This window comes from Falco naumanni, chromosome 5, assembly GCF_017639655.2.
Source record: "Falco naumanni isolate bFalNau1 chromosome 5, bFalNau1.pat, whole genome shotgun sequence".
Taxonomy (NCBI): Eukaryota; Metazoa; Chordata; class Aves; order Falconiformes; family Falconidae; genus Falco; species Falco naumanni.
The window spans coordinates 38,581,278-38,594,936 of NC_054058.1; the positions used below are offsets into that span (position 1 = coordinate 38,581,278).

The 13,659-nt window shown below is 55.0% G+C and overlaps 2 protein-coding genes and 1 long non-coding RNA gene across 6 annotated transcripts; 2 read left to right on the top strand and 1 right to left on the bottom strand.

Annotated features, from left to right (window-relative positions):
* Positions 1-3,577: 3,577 nt before the first annotated feature.
* TMEM140 (transmembrane protein 140) lies at positions 3,578-6,011 on the top strand. Its single transcript, XM_040595106.1, has 3 exons — positions 3,578-3,592; positions 4,502-4,607; positions 5,382-6,011. Exons 1-3 carry the CDS (start codon positions 3,578-3,580, stop codon positions 5,981-5,983), a joined length of 723 nt encoding a protein of 240 aa, XP_040451040.1. The 3' UTR covers positions 5,984-6,011.
* A 2,082-nt stretch (positions 6,012-8,093) lies between these two features.
* Positions 8,094-10,554, bottom strand: CYREN (cell cycle regulator of NHEJ). 2 transcript variants are annotated; one of them, XM_040596970.1, is made up of 3 exons: positions 10,427-10,554; positions 8,979-9,048; positions 8,094-8,625 (listed from the first exon to the last, which is right to left on the bottom strand). In XM_040596970.1, the coding sequence occupies exons 1-3, from the start codon at positions 10,552-10,554 to the stop codon at positions 8,383-8,385; spliced, it is 441 nt and encodes a 146-aa protein (XP_040452904.1). In that variant the 3' UTR covers positions 8,094-8,382. The 2 variants fall into 2 exon arrangements, with proteins under 2 accessions (XP_040452904.1, XP_040452905.1); XM_040596971.1 differs by lacking the exon at positions 10,427-10,554 and adding an exon at positions 9,123-9,521.
* On the top strand, positions 10,419-13,636 carry LOC121089611. 3 transcript variants are annotated; one of them, XR_005828272.1, is made up of 3 exons: positions 10,419-10,496; positions 11,076-11,351; positions 11,484-13,636. It is a non-coding gene; the product is annotated as an uncharacterized LOC121089611 (long non-coding RNA). The 3 variants fall into 3 exon arrangements; XR_005828270.1 differs by lacking the exon at positions 10,419-10,496 and having other exon boundaries at positions 10,805-11,207; positions 11,295-11,351; XR_005828271.1 differs by lacking the exon at positions 10,419-10,496 and having other exon boundaries at positions 11,077-11,178; positions 11,295-11,351.
* The last annotated feature ends 23 nt before the right edge of the window (positions 13,637-13,659 follow it).

Genomic DNA, 13,659 nt, shown 5'->3' on the forward strand with positions numbered 1-13,659 from the left:
CCAATTTCCTGTGACCCCCCAGCCCTCCCATCAGCAAGGCCTGTGTTTAAAGGAGAAATTCACACAGACATGGGTACCACTAGGTTTGCTTTAATCACAACTAGGACTTGGGCCACCACCTCCGTGAGTGGCAGAGAACAAAGGGATACAGCACAGCTTATATACACTCATCAAACCATTAGTCAATGTCCGAAGTTTTTAGAAGTTTACTTTGGTCTTGTCAGTTCTGCAAATCCATCAGCTGACTCTGTCCCAGTGGATTCATCTATTCTGTTCCAGTCTCTGCCTCAGTTCCAAGGTTCTCCTTGGATCATGATCTTTCTGCTGCTTTAACTCACACAGTCCTTCAAGCACACTCAGTCTTTGAACAAGCAATTCCTATTCACATATGCTGATTTTTTCTAGAAACACCTGCGTTTCTGAGAGCACCTGTGTACACAAATTGATCATCTATTGTTTCTCTGTCCTCCCACTGATTAACTTGACTAAGTTTTAAACCAGCCTTGGATTAGGGCTATACAAGGGATGAAGCCTGGTTCTGCCATTTAGCAGCTTCAGCACTTTAAATTTCTTAATTAAAAATACATTTTCTTTAACAGTCTGAAAAACTAAAAAGTCCTTGACTTTGTACAAACATTACCCAGCAACAATGAAAACCATCAGTGTGCTATCAACATTGCTCTCACACCAAATCCAAAACGCAGCACTGCACCAGCTACTAAGAAGAAAACTAACTCTGTCCCAGCTGAGAGCAGGGCAGCAGGTTTCCCGTCCCGCCAGGCAGCGGGCGGCCCTCCCCGCGCCCTGCCTGCACCCGCGCGCTGCCTGCGGGAGCTCGGCTCTAGGGAGGAGAGGGCGGGCAGCAGCGTGCAGAGTGGTCACTGAACTCTGACAGTGCTGCGGTACCGGGGTCAGCGCTGGGACGGTCAGTCACCTCTACTGAAGCGTCCCAATAAAACAAACTCATCTCAGTCCCCACAGACGCCCAAGCCCCTCTAGCAGCACAGCTTTCCTGGGTGAGTTTAGCCCCATCTGGGAGAAGAAAGTGGACAGTGCAACCCTGCCCCTGGCTCGGCCGGCCGCGGCTGGGCTCAGTTTGTTTTCTGGCTCTATTTAGATGACGCAGTATCAGGGAGGAGCTACCGTGGCCCTCAAAACCGAAAGGGAAAGCAGTGACAGCTACCTACGACGCAAGAGGGGCTGTGGTGTCAGCGCCCAGGCAGCACCGGACCCAGCAGCAGGCACGAACCCGCTCAGCCCTCTCCAGCGCCTTTCAGCTCCACACACAGCCAGATGGGCAGCCCGTAAGTACCCTCCACTGAGTCCCTGCAGAGGAGTGGTAGAGGATTTATAGAGGAATGAAGGCAGTTTAATTAACATTGATAATATACAGCTGTGGGCTGGCTTCAGGGGCCGTGGGTTGGTTGACGTGGATAATGTGCAGCTGTGGCTGGTTCCTGCTAAGTAGTTCAATAGCTCTAAGGGGTACAGAAGAGGAGTTCTGGATGAAGAGACCTAGAAGAAGTAGAGGGAGGAGAGAGAGTGTACCCTGGCTGTAGGAAAGACAAGAAGAAGGGGGCCCAGATGAGAAGAGGCTGGCTGGAAGAGGAGCTGGAGAAAGAAGACTCTGAATGCAGCAGAAGCAAGAAGCAGGGTGGACTGGCCTGAAGAGGATGAAGAAAGAGCACAGACAGTAGATGAACTTTTGAAACCTTGTTGGGGGTTGGTAGCTGTGCTGGAGCAAGGTGTGGGAACTACTTATTGAAGTTAACCTGGTATGTCATGGTAAAAGCCTTGTTGCAGCCAGCTAGTTTTGATAGTGCTACAAGTCCTCCACCTTCTCAATGCTGCTGGCATTGGGAGTTGCTGCCAGAAGTGGTACTGCAGGGTGCTAATGTCTGGGAGGCAGCAGGTCCTTCCATAATTGTAGGACATTCTTGGGGCAGTTCCTCTGCAGCCTGGTCTGCATCCCACTGGCTGTTTTCTGTTTGCCAGCAATCCTTAGCTTGTCAGCAGCCTTTCTTCACCTATGGTTCCCTGCAGCTAATCCTGTCCATGGGGAAAGAGGGATCCTGGGGAGGAGTGGGTGGCTTGAAGGAAAGATGCTAAGTCTAAAGCTGTCTTCCTTTCCCACCACTCTTGCATGGCATCACTCTCCTTAGCAGCTGGGGAGGGGGAATGCAGGCAAGCAGTCTTCTGTGGAGCTCTTCGGTGCAAGAGAAAATGCCTGTTCCCTCACCCCTCTGCATTCAGCCTGTTCACTGCAGCAGGGTCCATCGGCTCCACAGATACATTCATTCCTGTACAGAGGCCAGATCCTGTGCTGGAGCTGTGTGCCTTGGCCTCCCTGTCCCACTGCCTTCGGCCAGCACTTGCTGAGCGGCACATACAGCTCCAGGCTGGGAAGGTGCTCACCCACCTACCAGCTGGCAGAGGGAAGGGCTCTGCCATCCTGGCAGCACAGAGGGTCCCTACAAGCCCCATCTCACACACAGACACCCCAGGGAGCTCCAGAGCTGTGTGCACAGAGCCCCTCTCTGCCTGGGAAACCGAGACACAGAGCTTCCCCCAAGGTGAAGTCCAGTGCTTCCAGTGATGCCTGCCCAGAAACAAGGGGGGGCTGAAGCCAGGCAAAGGCTCATGGCATTGTGCTTGCTTTCCTCTTTCTTGCACCTTTGAGATAGAGCTGCAGATGCTCTGTCTGAAGGCACAGGCAACTCCATAGAGGTAGAGGGGCTGTGGATGTCTGGGAAAAGCCCTAGCTGGACGCCAGGTGACAGCTCTTTACTGTTTATCTCCTGCTTCTCAGCCAGGCTGCCCCCAAACTAGCCTCAGGGCCGAGCTCACAGGTGCCATGTCTGTGGCTGTGCTGGTGGCAGGTCTCTGCTTTCATTGCCAATCTGTAGGTCACCTCCAAGCCAGCTGCGTGCTGTCTGCCCCAGCTGGCATAGGGCACACACACCAAGCATCTTTTTGTCCCTGACACAGTCATGCCTGCTGGGCTGGGGAGGCTGCAGGAGGCTGAGGGGCAAATCTGCCTGCAATCTGGCAGAGTGAATAGGGGGGCATTGCTGGGAAAAGAAACTAGGTCCTTATAGACGTGAGCCTGAAAGCAGAGGAGAGGGCAGATACACCATGGGATTTCCTCAGGCCTTCATACATGTGGAGATCACATAGCAGCACAGAGTCTCTGAGGTGGCTCACCTCCACTCCTGCCATATAGTTCCACAAACCTGCTAGGAATTTATTTCTCTGTCCACTCTCTGCTAAACATGTGCATCTAGGACAGTTTTTTAATAGCTTTTGTATTTTATGGAAGTGTGTGTGTGGTGCTGCTAAATAAAAGATAACGTGAGATGGTGGAACACAAAGCCCATCTTCCTAGGAGCCTGCCTTCCTTAGGAAACCAGTCTAAAGAAATATGACAGGAAGAGTTGGCAGGTAGACAGGGCCAGGATCTGGCTGGGCTGTCCCAGTCCCAGCTCTGAGTTCTGACAGAAATCCTGGGGAGATGGTCAGGTGACCAAGAGCCCCCTCCAAGTGAAACTTGTTCTCCCTTTGAGGGCTGTGAGGCAGGATGGCGGGGAGAATGGTACGTGGATGCGAGCCCCTGTGGGACAGGGAGAGAAGAGCTGCAACAACTGGCTGCAGGAGAGCACATGTAAAGACAGACAAACCAAGAAGCAATACCAGGGGCAAGACAAACCCTGGTGAAATTACATGTGTGTGAGGTCTCATTCTCCTACACGCTCTGGGCCCAAGCACGGATATTTTCCTGGTCATTTGTGTCTTCATTGTAGATTCAGAACAGTGGGCATCCTCCATGTGACCTTCCAGTCTCTCTAGAAGCCTGTTGTGAAGAAGACCTCCAAGGGAAGCTACAAGAAGTAGTGAAGTATTCATCAGGGGAGGAGACAGGTCGGTGTCTGGATGCTGTGACTCCCTTCCGTAGTGTGTGTGTGCTCCTGCTGACTGTGATTGTGTGGAAGAGGAGTCTGGGACACAGAAGCTTTATCTCTGTGCACATTAAACATCGGTGCCCCACTCCCAAGCATCTGGGGAGACGAGGATTGGGAGGGGGATGATGAAGGGTCTCTATAGTCACCAGCACTGCAGTTAGGCACCAGGTACAGATTGACCTGGCACTCTAAAAACTCAGAGACTGTACCAAATCATAAGCAGCTGCGGGGTGATGGCCTGGGGCATCCAGGACATCAGGATGATATACTGGGCAATGGGCAGTGGAGGGAAGAAGCGGGACTGAAGTTGTGAACTTCTTGAGGCAAGGTGATAAATGATTCACAGGAGATAATGCTTGGCAGAGGCAGGAAGGGGGTTGTCTGCAGAACCTCAAGCCAGATGCTGAGCTTGAAGCCAAGGTCTCTTGAATTCCTTGCCCTGTGGTTGTGCCACTGTACAAACCTGGGTGGACAGTGCTGCAATGCCTCGTGGCTCTGCAGCCAGGGATACCCCTTCCTGATGCCACTTCCCTGTTTCTTAGCACAAAGCAGAAGCCTGCAAGTGGACACTGAGGACAGCCCACATTTCTGGAAGAGGAGCAGGGAGTCCAGCCGGTCAGAGAGGAGCGAGGAAGATTGCAATTGCAGGTCTGTCTCTGTAGCACCCGTTTTCCTGGGCCTCAGAGGAGGACAAGTGGCTGTGGGTGGGTCCGCGGTGCCTCTCTGCGGTGGACAATTGTCTGCCCACACGAAGCATCAGTCCTCAGGCAACCGGGACAGAGGAGCACCATGTCTGACAGCCTCAGTGGGGAGCAGGGCTGCAGGCAATCACCCCTGCTGTGCCCATAAATGTACGGCAGCAAAAGCCTCAGGGGCATGTGGATTCGGGAAACTGTGGTATCAATGGCATTGGTTGTTCCAGTGCTGGGGGGGTGGGGCGGCAGGGGGAGCCCTGCACTTCAAACCCTGTCATGCCTGCATTTTAGCCAGTAGTCCAAAGATCACAAAGGATGTCCTTATCTGACCAGAACTGGAAAAAACACATTTTCCCAGAATAGCTCTTAACCCCCTCCTTACCAGATAGCAGTACTTTGCTGCCCTCCCATCACTGCAGTTCGCTGACAGATGCCTTTCTTGTCCAGTGTGAGACCATGGTGCAAAGGGCATGTGTGGGGATAAGGGAACTCTACTGTCCTCCCAGTGCTGGTCCATGTAGGGGACATCATTAAGCCACCTTTGCCTGACCAAAAAACGCATCCCCCTCAACCCAGTAACACATGCACAGCAGAGGCAGGACTGAGACACTCTGGCTTTACTTGCAAAGGGAGTCCCAAGACCTCAGTGACACAGGCTCACTGCCCATCTTGGGAAGGGTGCCATAACACGCAACCACCAAGAGGTCCCCCACTTTGTGTTTTGCAGTAGGTGTCCCCACAGCAGACTTTACCATGATACCAAGAAAGCTTGTGGGCACCAGGATGGGTCTGCTGCAACAGAGGTGCACCAGGCACCTGCTCTGTGCACTGACCCTCCTGGAGGCTGCCGGCACCTTGGCCTTAATGTTCTACGCACTACTATGGGAAGCCGGGAACCTGGTCAACCTCCCTCAAAAACGCATTGGCTTTTACAACTTCTGCCTGTGGAATGAGACAGCCGGGGAGCTGCAGTGCCTGGAGTACAAGCATCTGCAGGTGATGGGCATCAGCCTACTAGGAATGGCACTATCCAGGGTGTGTGTGTATGGCTGCCTGGTCTTCAGCATCTTCTACCCCATTTTTGTTGCACATGTGAAGTGCACAGAGGAGCAAAAGGGATGGAAGGTGATCCTCACCGTACTCATCATCAAGCTGACAATCCTGTCTGGCGGCCTGGGTATATTTCTTTTCCAAACCTCGCACTGGATTCACCCCTCTGATTTCACTGGAGGCTTCCTGGCACTGCTTGGGACTTACGCTCTGCTACTGCTCCAAATTGTCACTGCCACTATACACCTCAGCTGGGCCAAGCAAAGCTGTTTGTACTAAGGAGGCCCTGCCCATTGAGATTTGACAGTGAAGAAGATGCAAGAGGTATTGATAACCTGATTTAAAACAGTAATCCCACTGCAGTTTTAGTCACTGGCAGGAATTTCATCCTTGGTCCAAAGGCCCGTGTCCAGCCATGCTCTGGCACGTAGTTGTGTGCGGCGCTCCCCTGCAGTGAGCAGGCAGCAGCTACCAACACCCACAGCACAGCATGGAAGCTTCCCAGGAACTGCAGCACGTAACAACACTCCTCAGCCTGGGACAAAGCATCAAAGTGACAGCATTTCTGGTGCTGAACCACAAGACAGTGAAGGGGACAGATGAGAATGAGCACACAGTGGACACAGCTCTGGCCATACCTAGCTGTCCTGGTTTCAGCTGGCATAGAGTTATTTTCTTCTTAGTAGCTGGTGCAGCGCTGTGTTTTGGCTGTGTAAGAACAATGTTGATAGCACACTGATGTTTTCAGTTGTTGATGGTTAATTTTACACCAAGTCAAGGACTTTTTAGTTTCTGGGCCCTGCCAGCGAGAGGGCTGGAGGGGCACGGGGAACTGGGAGGGGGCACAGCCAGGACAGCTGACCCAAACTAGCCAAAGGGATATTCCATACCATATGGTGTCATGCTGAGTATATAAGCTGAGGAAAGGAGAAGAAAATGGGGGACACACATTCGGCATTATGGTGTTTGTTCTCCTAAGTAACCATTGTGTGTGATGGAGCCCTGCATTCCTGGAGGTGGCTGAACACCTGCCTGCTGATGGGAAGTTGCGAATGAATTCCTTGTTTTGCTCTGCTTGCATGTGCAACTTTTGCTTTACTTATAAAACTGTATCTCAACTCACAAGTTTTGCCACTTTTTCGATCCTCTCCCCCATCCCACTGTGGGGGCACTGAGCGAGCAACTGTGTGTGGCTTGGTTACTGGCTGGAGTTAAACCACAACACTAGCCTAAGTATAGGCAGAGAAGCAAACAGGCTTCCTCTCTTGGAGATGCCCAAACAGACACTCCTCCTCCTTCACCTGCTGTAGCGGAGGTTCACTGACTAGGGATGCCTTTGAGGGAGCTGTGGCTTCACACTGCCATCACAGCAGTGACAGCCCCAGAGATACACTGGAAATACCCTGTTCAGCAGGAGTATCTGTACTTCAACTGCTGGAATAATATCTAGAGGGACTCTGCTTTAGTTCTTTAGGGTGAAGTGGCCCACATCCAACCCCAGCAGCAGCAGAGCACCTGGAGAGGCAGCCTAACAAGTTGCTGAACAGCCCTAATAAGGAGAGTTTCCATGAGAAAACTGAATATTTTGGTGCAGAGCCCCAGGTTTGTCCCTGCTGGTATTAAAGGGCTGAGCCCAGCATTCCAGCAGCCTTTGAGACTGCAGGAGAACGGGTTCTGTGGAGGGCAGTTCACCGTAAAGCTAGCTCAGACCAACACGTGCCTGGTGCAAGGCTGTGCTCAGGGAGCAGTGCCAGGGCTGCCAAAGGACAGGTGCAGTGCGCCAGCTGGGCCATTGTTGCCAGCACTGGATGGAGTCTCTCTGCTGTGGCAGTGCATAGCACTGCTCCACGCCATGTCTGTAATCTTGCACGAAGAAGTGCCTGCTTCGCCTTCCATCCCCTTTGGGGACATGAGGGTCCACTTTCTCTCCTGCTGCAGACTTGGTGGGAATGTGGCTGCTGATGCTGGTTTGACTGATTTTTTATTTCAATAAAGTCTCTCACACCTGCCCTGGACTCATGTGGTTTGTTCAGCCCCCCTCAGGACCAGGAAGAGGGTGCTAAGCCATCCTCATGCCTTCCTAAACCCCCACGCAGACTACCATGGGCTCAGCTCCCTCAGGACAGACCCTGCTCCTGCCCGTCTGCTCCCACCCATGCCTTCTTCAGCTTATAGGAAGCCTGCCCTGAGCCTGGAGACAAATTCAGTGTCCCCAAAGGGGATAGCTTGCCACGGCCCACTGTAGCTATCACAGAAGGGCCGCAAGAACAAGGGAGACCCAAGGCTGACCACAGCTATCCAGCTCTGCAGAGCTGGCAAAGACCTTCAAGGCCAGCAATTCCCTGCTCCCCTTCAGCCCCAGCAGGGACCTGCCAAAAGGACACTCACAGAAACCCACATGTCCTCTTTAATCTCTCCATGCTCTGAGATGCCAAACAGAAATGAACATAAATTATTCTGGAGCCAAATCCCACTGAACCCAGCACACAGTGGGAGAAGCGAGTACCCCCTTCCTTTTCCCCCATGGCCTCCATGGGCCTCCCACCAGCTCCACAAGCCACCAACACGGCAGATACACGGCCCATGCCAGGCCGTCCCCCCACCATCCTCAGTGCTGGGGGAGGGGACACTCTCCCCACTGTCCCCTTTGCTTCCGGGGAGCCTCAGAGAAGGCAACGTTAGCTGAAAAATATCTCCCTGACATATTTCAGAGCATCGTCCTCGGAGTCCTCCCAGCCTGCCAACGCCGCGCCGGCACGCGCCCCAGGGGCTGGAGGGGCCGGCGGAGCGGGGCCGCGGTCACCGCCTGCCCCCGCGCTGGCTGTGCCTGCGGGAGCCGCGCTCGGTGGTGGCTGAAGCTCCCGCTCCTCTCCGCTCCCGGCCGGGGCCTTCTCTTCACCTTCCTCCTCGCGGTCCAGGTTCTAACCAAAGAGAACAACCAGGCCGGGCTGCGCGCCCGGGAGCACCCGGGGAGGCGGGGGCCACCCCACCGCCCCTGCGGGCCACCCTGCGTCGGTCCCGGTCCGCCGCGGAGGCGGTTTCCGGGGCGGCCAAGGGGCAAAGGCACCGGCCCCGGCAGCCTCAGGGAAGGGGACAAGGGGACTGGGAAAGGCGGGCGGCGCCCGGCAGCGCCCCCAGACCCGCCTGCCGGAGAGGGCCGCCGGGGAGCCGGCGGCGGCGCGTTCCCTGCCCGCGTCCCGCAGCCCTCCTGCCCGCCCGGCCGCGCTCGGGTGCGACCAGGGCCGCGTCCCCGCCCCTAGGGAGCCGGGCTCACCTCGGCCAGGACCGCCAGGGCAACGTCCACCAGCTCCGCCTCGTTCATGCAGTGCACCACGGCCGCCGCCCTGGACACCGCACGGGGAGACACTCAGCGCGCCAGGGCCCGGCCTCGCCCGCCCCCGCGTCACAGCGGCGCTACCTGGGCCCCGCCGCCGCCCGCCGCCGAGCGGCCTTAGGAGGCGCCGCCGCCGCCCGCTCGTCCCTCTCTGCCACCATCCACGCCGGGAGGAGCCGCCGCCGCCCACCCGCCGCCATGCCCCGTGCCGCCGGCCGGAGGGGGCGGGGGGGGAGACGGGGCGGGAGACGGGGCGGGCCCGGGAGCCGCGCCGCGCCGCCAGCGGGAAGCGCCGGGCCGAGCCGCGTCCGTGCAGCACGGCGGGGCGGAGCGCTGCCGGGCAGCCGTCTGCCGACAGTCCCCTGCCTCGCTACAGCGGGGCTGCAGGCGAGCGGCAAAACAACCACAACGCCCCCCAAACCCGACAGGACAGGAGCCAGCGCTCGCTCGGGCCGGGCAGGAGGCGCGGGCGGGTGCGGGGCTGCGGGGAGAGGCCGGCGGGTGAGCGGGGCGGGCAGATGCGCTGGGCTGGCGTACTTTACTCCAAAACCTCACCCGATGCACAGAGGGCTGCATCCTTCAACATTCGAACAAAGGAGCAAAGCGGGCTCCGCAGCAGCAGCTGTGCAAACGGCACCTTTCCGCAACGTATTCCTGGGCCCCCGCCCCGGGCGCCCCCACGGCGGAGGCAGAACCCGCTCTCCCCACGCCCCCGCCGCGCTGCCGCTGTTAGGCCGCCCCCTGCCGGCACTCGGTGCTGTCGCCCCCGCGTCGAGACGGGCGGCGCGTCGGGGGCTGCGAGCCGCGGCCGCCGCTCGGGGCGGGCTCCGCTCTTGTCGCCCTCTCCCCGCCCCGCCCGGGGCCCGACACAGCCCGCCGGAGGCCTCCCGCGGCTGCTGCGCCCGGGGCGGGCCGTGCCCCCGTCCCCGCCGCACGCAGAGGCGGCCCGGACTCCTCGGGGGGAGCGCGGGCCGGACGCGCCCTGCGCCGCCGGGGCCTCGGGCGAAGGGCCGTGGCGGGTGCCCAGCGCGGCCGCCGGCGGTGCCCAGCCCCAGCGGCGCTGCGGGCGGAGTAGACTCCGCCCCAGCAGGGGGGGAGGACGCGGAGCGGTGAGGGGCAGGCAGTGCCCGTCGCAAAGCCTGCGCCCACCCTGCCTGGCAGAGCAGAAGGCCCAGCAGCAGCTGACAGCTCTAGCTTTGGGACAACTGCTGGCTTTCCCATGGGTGCACCTGCACTGACCAGAGTAGGCAGGATCCTTCACCATGTAGGAGGTGATGAGGCCAAACCACGCTGGCCTGTAGGAGAACGATAACCTGTCACTTGGATGCAGGACTCGAGGGATAGAAATAGGCAGAATGAAATTAACACAGCAGCATCACTATTCTTACCCCATTTGTAGGTGTCTTGCCAGTAGTAAGAGCAGAGCAAGAGGAATATGACTCTCCTTTTGATTCTGAGGTACCTTCTCTAAAGGAGGCAGGGGGGCCCCACCGGGCTTGCTTGCTTTTGGGCTCATTTCCCTCTGCTGCTACCTGTTCAGAAGCAGGACCCTGACATGCTATTGCTGCAGGCAAACTGTTCAGTTAGGGCTGGGACAAAGTGAGGTCGAGCTAATAACCTGTGTCTCCCAGCAGCTGACCTCAGAGCTGGATTTCTAATATAGGATTGAAGCAGTAAAGCTTCCAGCCTGTTGCAATCCTCCGAAATCCCAGAAGGCTGGCGCTTGTCAGGGTTGCTGGCTTTCCATGTCACAGCTCTCTTCTCCAGCTCCAGTCAGTGTCAAATGTTTGCCTGTAAGGCCTACAGTCTAGATGCTTAGCTTCTGTCTAGGTCCTCTTATCCTGGCCAGGTGTACTCTGGCCCATTTCCAAAGCCCTGCTCAAAAGAGAGATGCCTAACATGCTGATTGTTGGCCCTTTTCATTCTTTCTGTCACCTGTTACGTTGTTACATGTCTTGGCTGAAATGGGAGCTCTGTGCATGGAGGCGGTTGAGGAGCCTGTGCCAGTTCTCACGTGTGTCTTTTTAAATTATGCAGATAGATTCTGAAGGTCCCAGGAAAATGTCAGCCAGCATGCTGCTTCCAGCGGCAGACAGACGCAGAGCAGGCATGCAGTCTGTTGGAAAGGAGCATGGCAATGGTAATCTGATGGACTAAATGGTTACCTTTGTAAGCTTCTCTGGAGTGAAGCAGATGGGGAAAAGCCAAGTAAAATAAGCGCTCACAGCAGCCTTGTGCTTCTTACCTCCTTTGTAGGTGTACTGCCAGCAGCAGGAGCAGAGCAAAAGGAAGATTTCGACTCCTGAGAATGAGGTACTTTTTCTTCCAGAGGTAATGTATTACCAGTGGCAGAAGTCACACTTCTGCAGCCCCAGTGCTGTAATGCAGCGTGGTGCTGTAGTGTTGCTGGGAGTTCCTTTCCCCACTGTGTTCTTGCTCACTCAGGTTTCTGCGCTGGTGAGAGAAGAGATTCAGCTAAAGAAGGATGCTTCAAATCAAGCAAGTTATTGAGGTGACAGACAGGTGACTGTTAGAGGCTGATGCATGTATTCGTGAATAGATCCTGTCAGTGTACAGTTCTTGCTACTGAGTTGGAGTGCTGCTCAGAGGAAGTGACTGAACGTGGGCCTGAACTGTATTGAGTTCAGCAACTGTATTGAGACCTCCTTTTGTTTGACAGCTGTGGAAAATGAAAGAACAGCATATCCAGACTGAGTGTTATGCCTGAAGAACAGCATAAAGAATAAGGAGAGGGAACTAACAACTTCCAGGAACCCGCAGGGCCTTCTGGACACATCTTCCAGAACTGCAGCTATCCCAGAACTAGAAGAATGCATGCAACTAAGGAAAAAACACAGCAGTACAAGGCTTCATTTTCTGTGATTGTGTGGAAACAGGAATACCGTCTTGCAAGATAATACATGATTTTCAAAGACACTTTTGCTTTAGATTACATTCTTTCACTCTCCTTTTGGGATCTGTGCTCTTTTGGGCTCCTGTGATAAGGCCTGTACTTCTTTTTCAGGCTCCAAGCTGGAAAGGCCAGGCTGGAAGCCACAGCCCGGCAACAAGCCAGGTTGAAGCTTGGCCCTTCAGAAAGACTTGTAAACCTCTGCCTCTCTAAGCTAGTCAGAGCATTCCCTTTTCATGAGCTACAGAGCCTAGCTCTGTATTCATGTGAGGAACTTTTAAGATTAGGTTTTCCTGGAGCCTAGGAGAGATCAGTTCCTCCATTCTACTGACTGTAGACTGCCCTGAAAGGCATGCTGGCCCATTGCCCAGCTTTCTGGCTTTGAGAGTTGCCTCACAAGACTACAGCAAGTCCTGCTTAACACCATGTTTGTTAAGGAGTTGACAGGAATGCGCTGGGCCCATGAGCTGGAGGTGAGTTCTGGTGGCTTATTTGTGCCACAGAGAGGCTGTGGATTCTCCATGCTTGGAGATGCTCTAAACTGGATATGGCTCTGTGCAACCTGCCCTGACTGACCCTACTTCGAGCAGGGCAGGGACAGACAACATGAGGACACTTTCAGCCTCAATGATGCTGTGCTTTCAAGGCACAAATGTCTCCAGTGATCTGAAAATTTCACACTGCAGGCCTGGTTTTATACAGTCAGACTTTCTGCCTGCTTTAATGAGCTTCTGCCTGAGCCTGACCTCATCAGAGCTGTAACTGTAGTCTTCCTTGGGCTATATCCAACATCTTCAGGCAAAGGTGGCAACAACCACCTTGGACACAAAGTCATGGTGGGAGGTGTGATGCCACCAGTGAAGAATAGCTGTAGAGTTAGCCAAGCAAATCTTGATTTCCAGCCCCCAGGTTGTAACCTGGAAGTAGAGAAGAACCATCACACTCCAGTTCTGGCTGGGCAGCAGTGGAAGCTGCCAGCTATGGAGGTTCTCCTGGCCTTGCCCTCATCTCTCCAAATGCAAGGAGAAAAGCAGAGCTAGGCATTACAACTTTGACAAGTCACTCTTCACAAATACACCAAAGCACACAAAACAGACTGAAATAATAACCTGCTCTCCAGGCAGCTGCCCTTCACATTATGAATGTTAATGGACAAAGGCCATTTTGCTCTTAGAACCTGGATGGAATATACCAAAGGCATCTTCAAACAGTAAACTGGGCCCATTCTTCACATAATTGAAATGAGAGCTCTGCCAAGGAGCAGTACTGTAAACTCCCAATAAAGGCCAAGGGCACCAGCAGCAGTAAGCTCCGTGGTGATGTGTAAGCAGATAGATCTGGCTGCTTGACAGTCCATTTGAAGACTATGCAAGATCCGAGCTTGCCTGATGTTGGGGGCATGCAGGGGGAGACTAGCTTCAGTGACAGGGAGCACCATGCAGGACCAGACTGGTTCTGGCCTTCCCTCCTCCTATCCACCACCAGGCAGCTGCTAAGCATTATGTAGTTTCTGAACTCCAACACAAGCATTTCAAGTCTGACTCTGGATCTCTCCTCTAGCTGGTAGCAGATATCTATCACAAGGGAACACAATACATCTGAATGAATGCCAATTATTTTTGTTCCTGATGTCTTGCACTGATTCCCCCCGTGTGCAGGTGTCTGTGCTTGGAAGTGCCTGGTGAAAGCACAAGGGTTTTTTTTGCCACC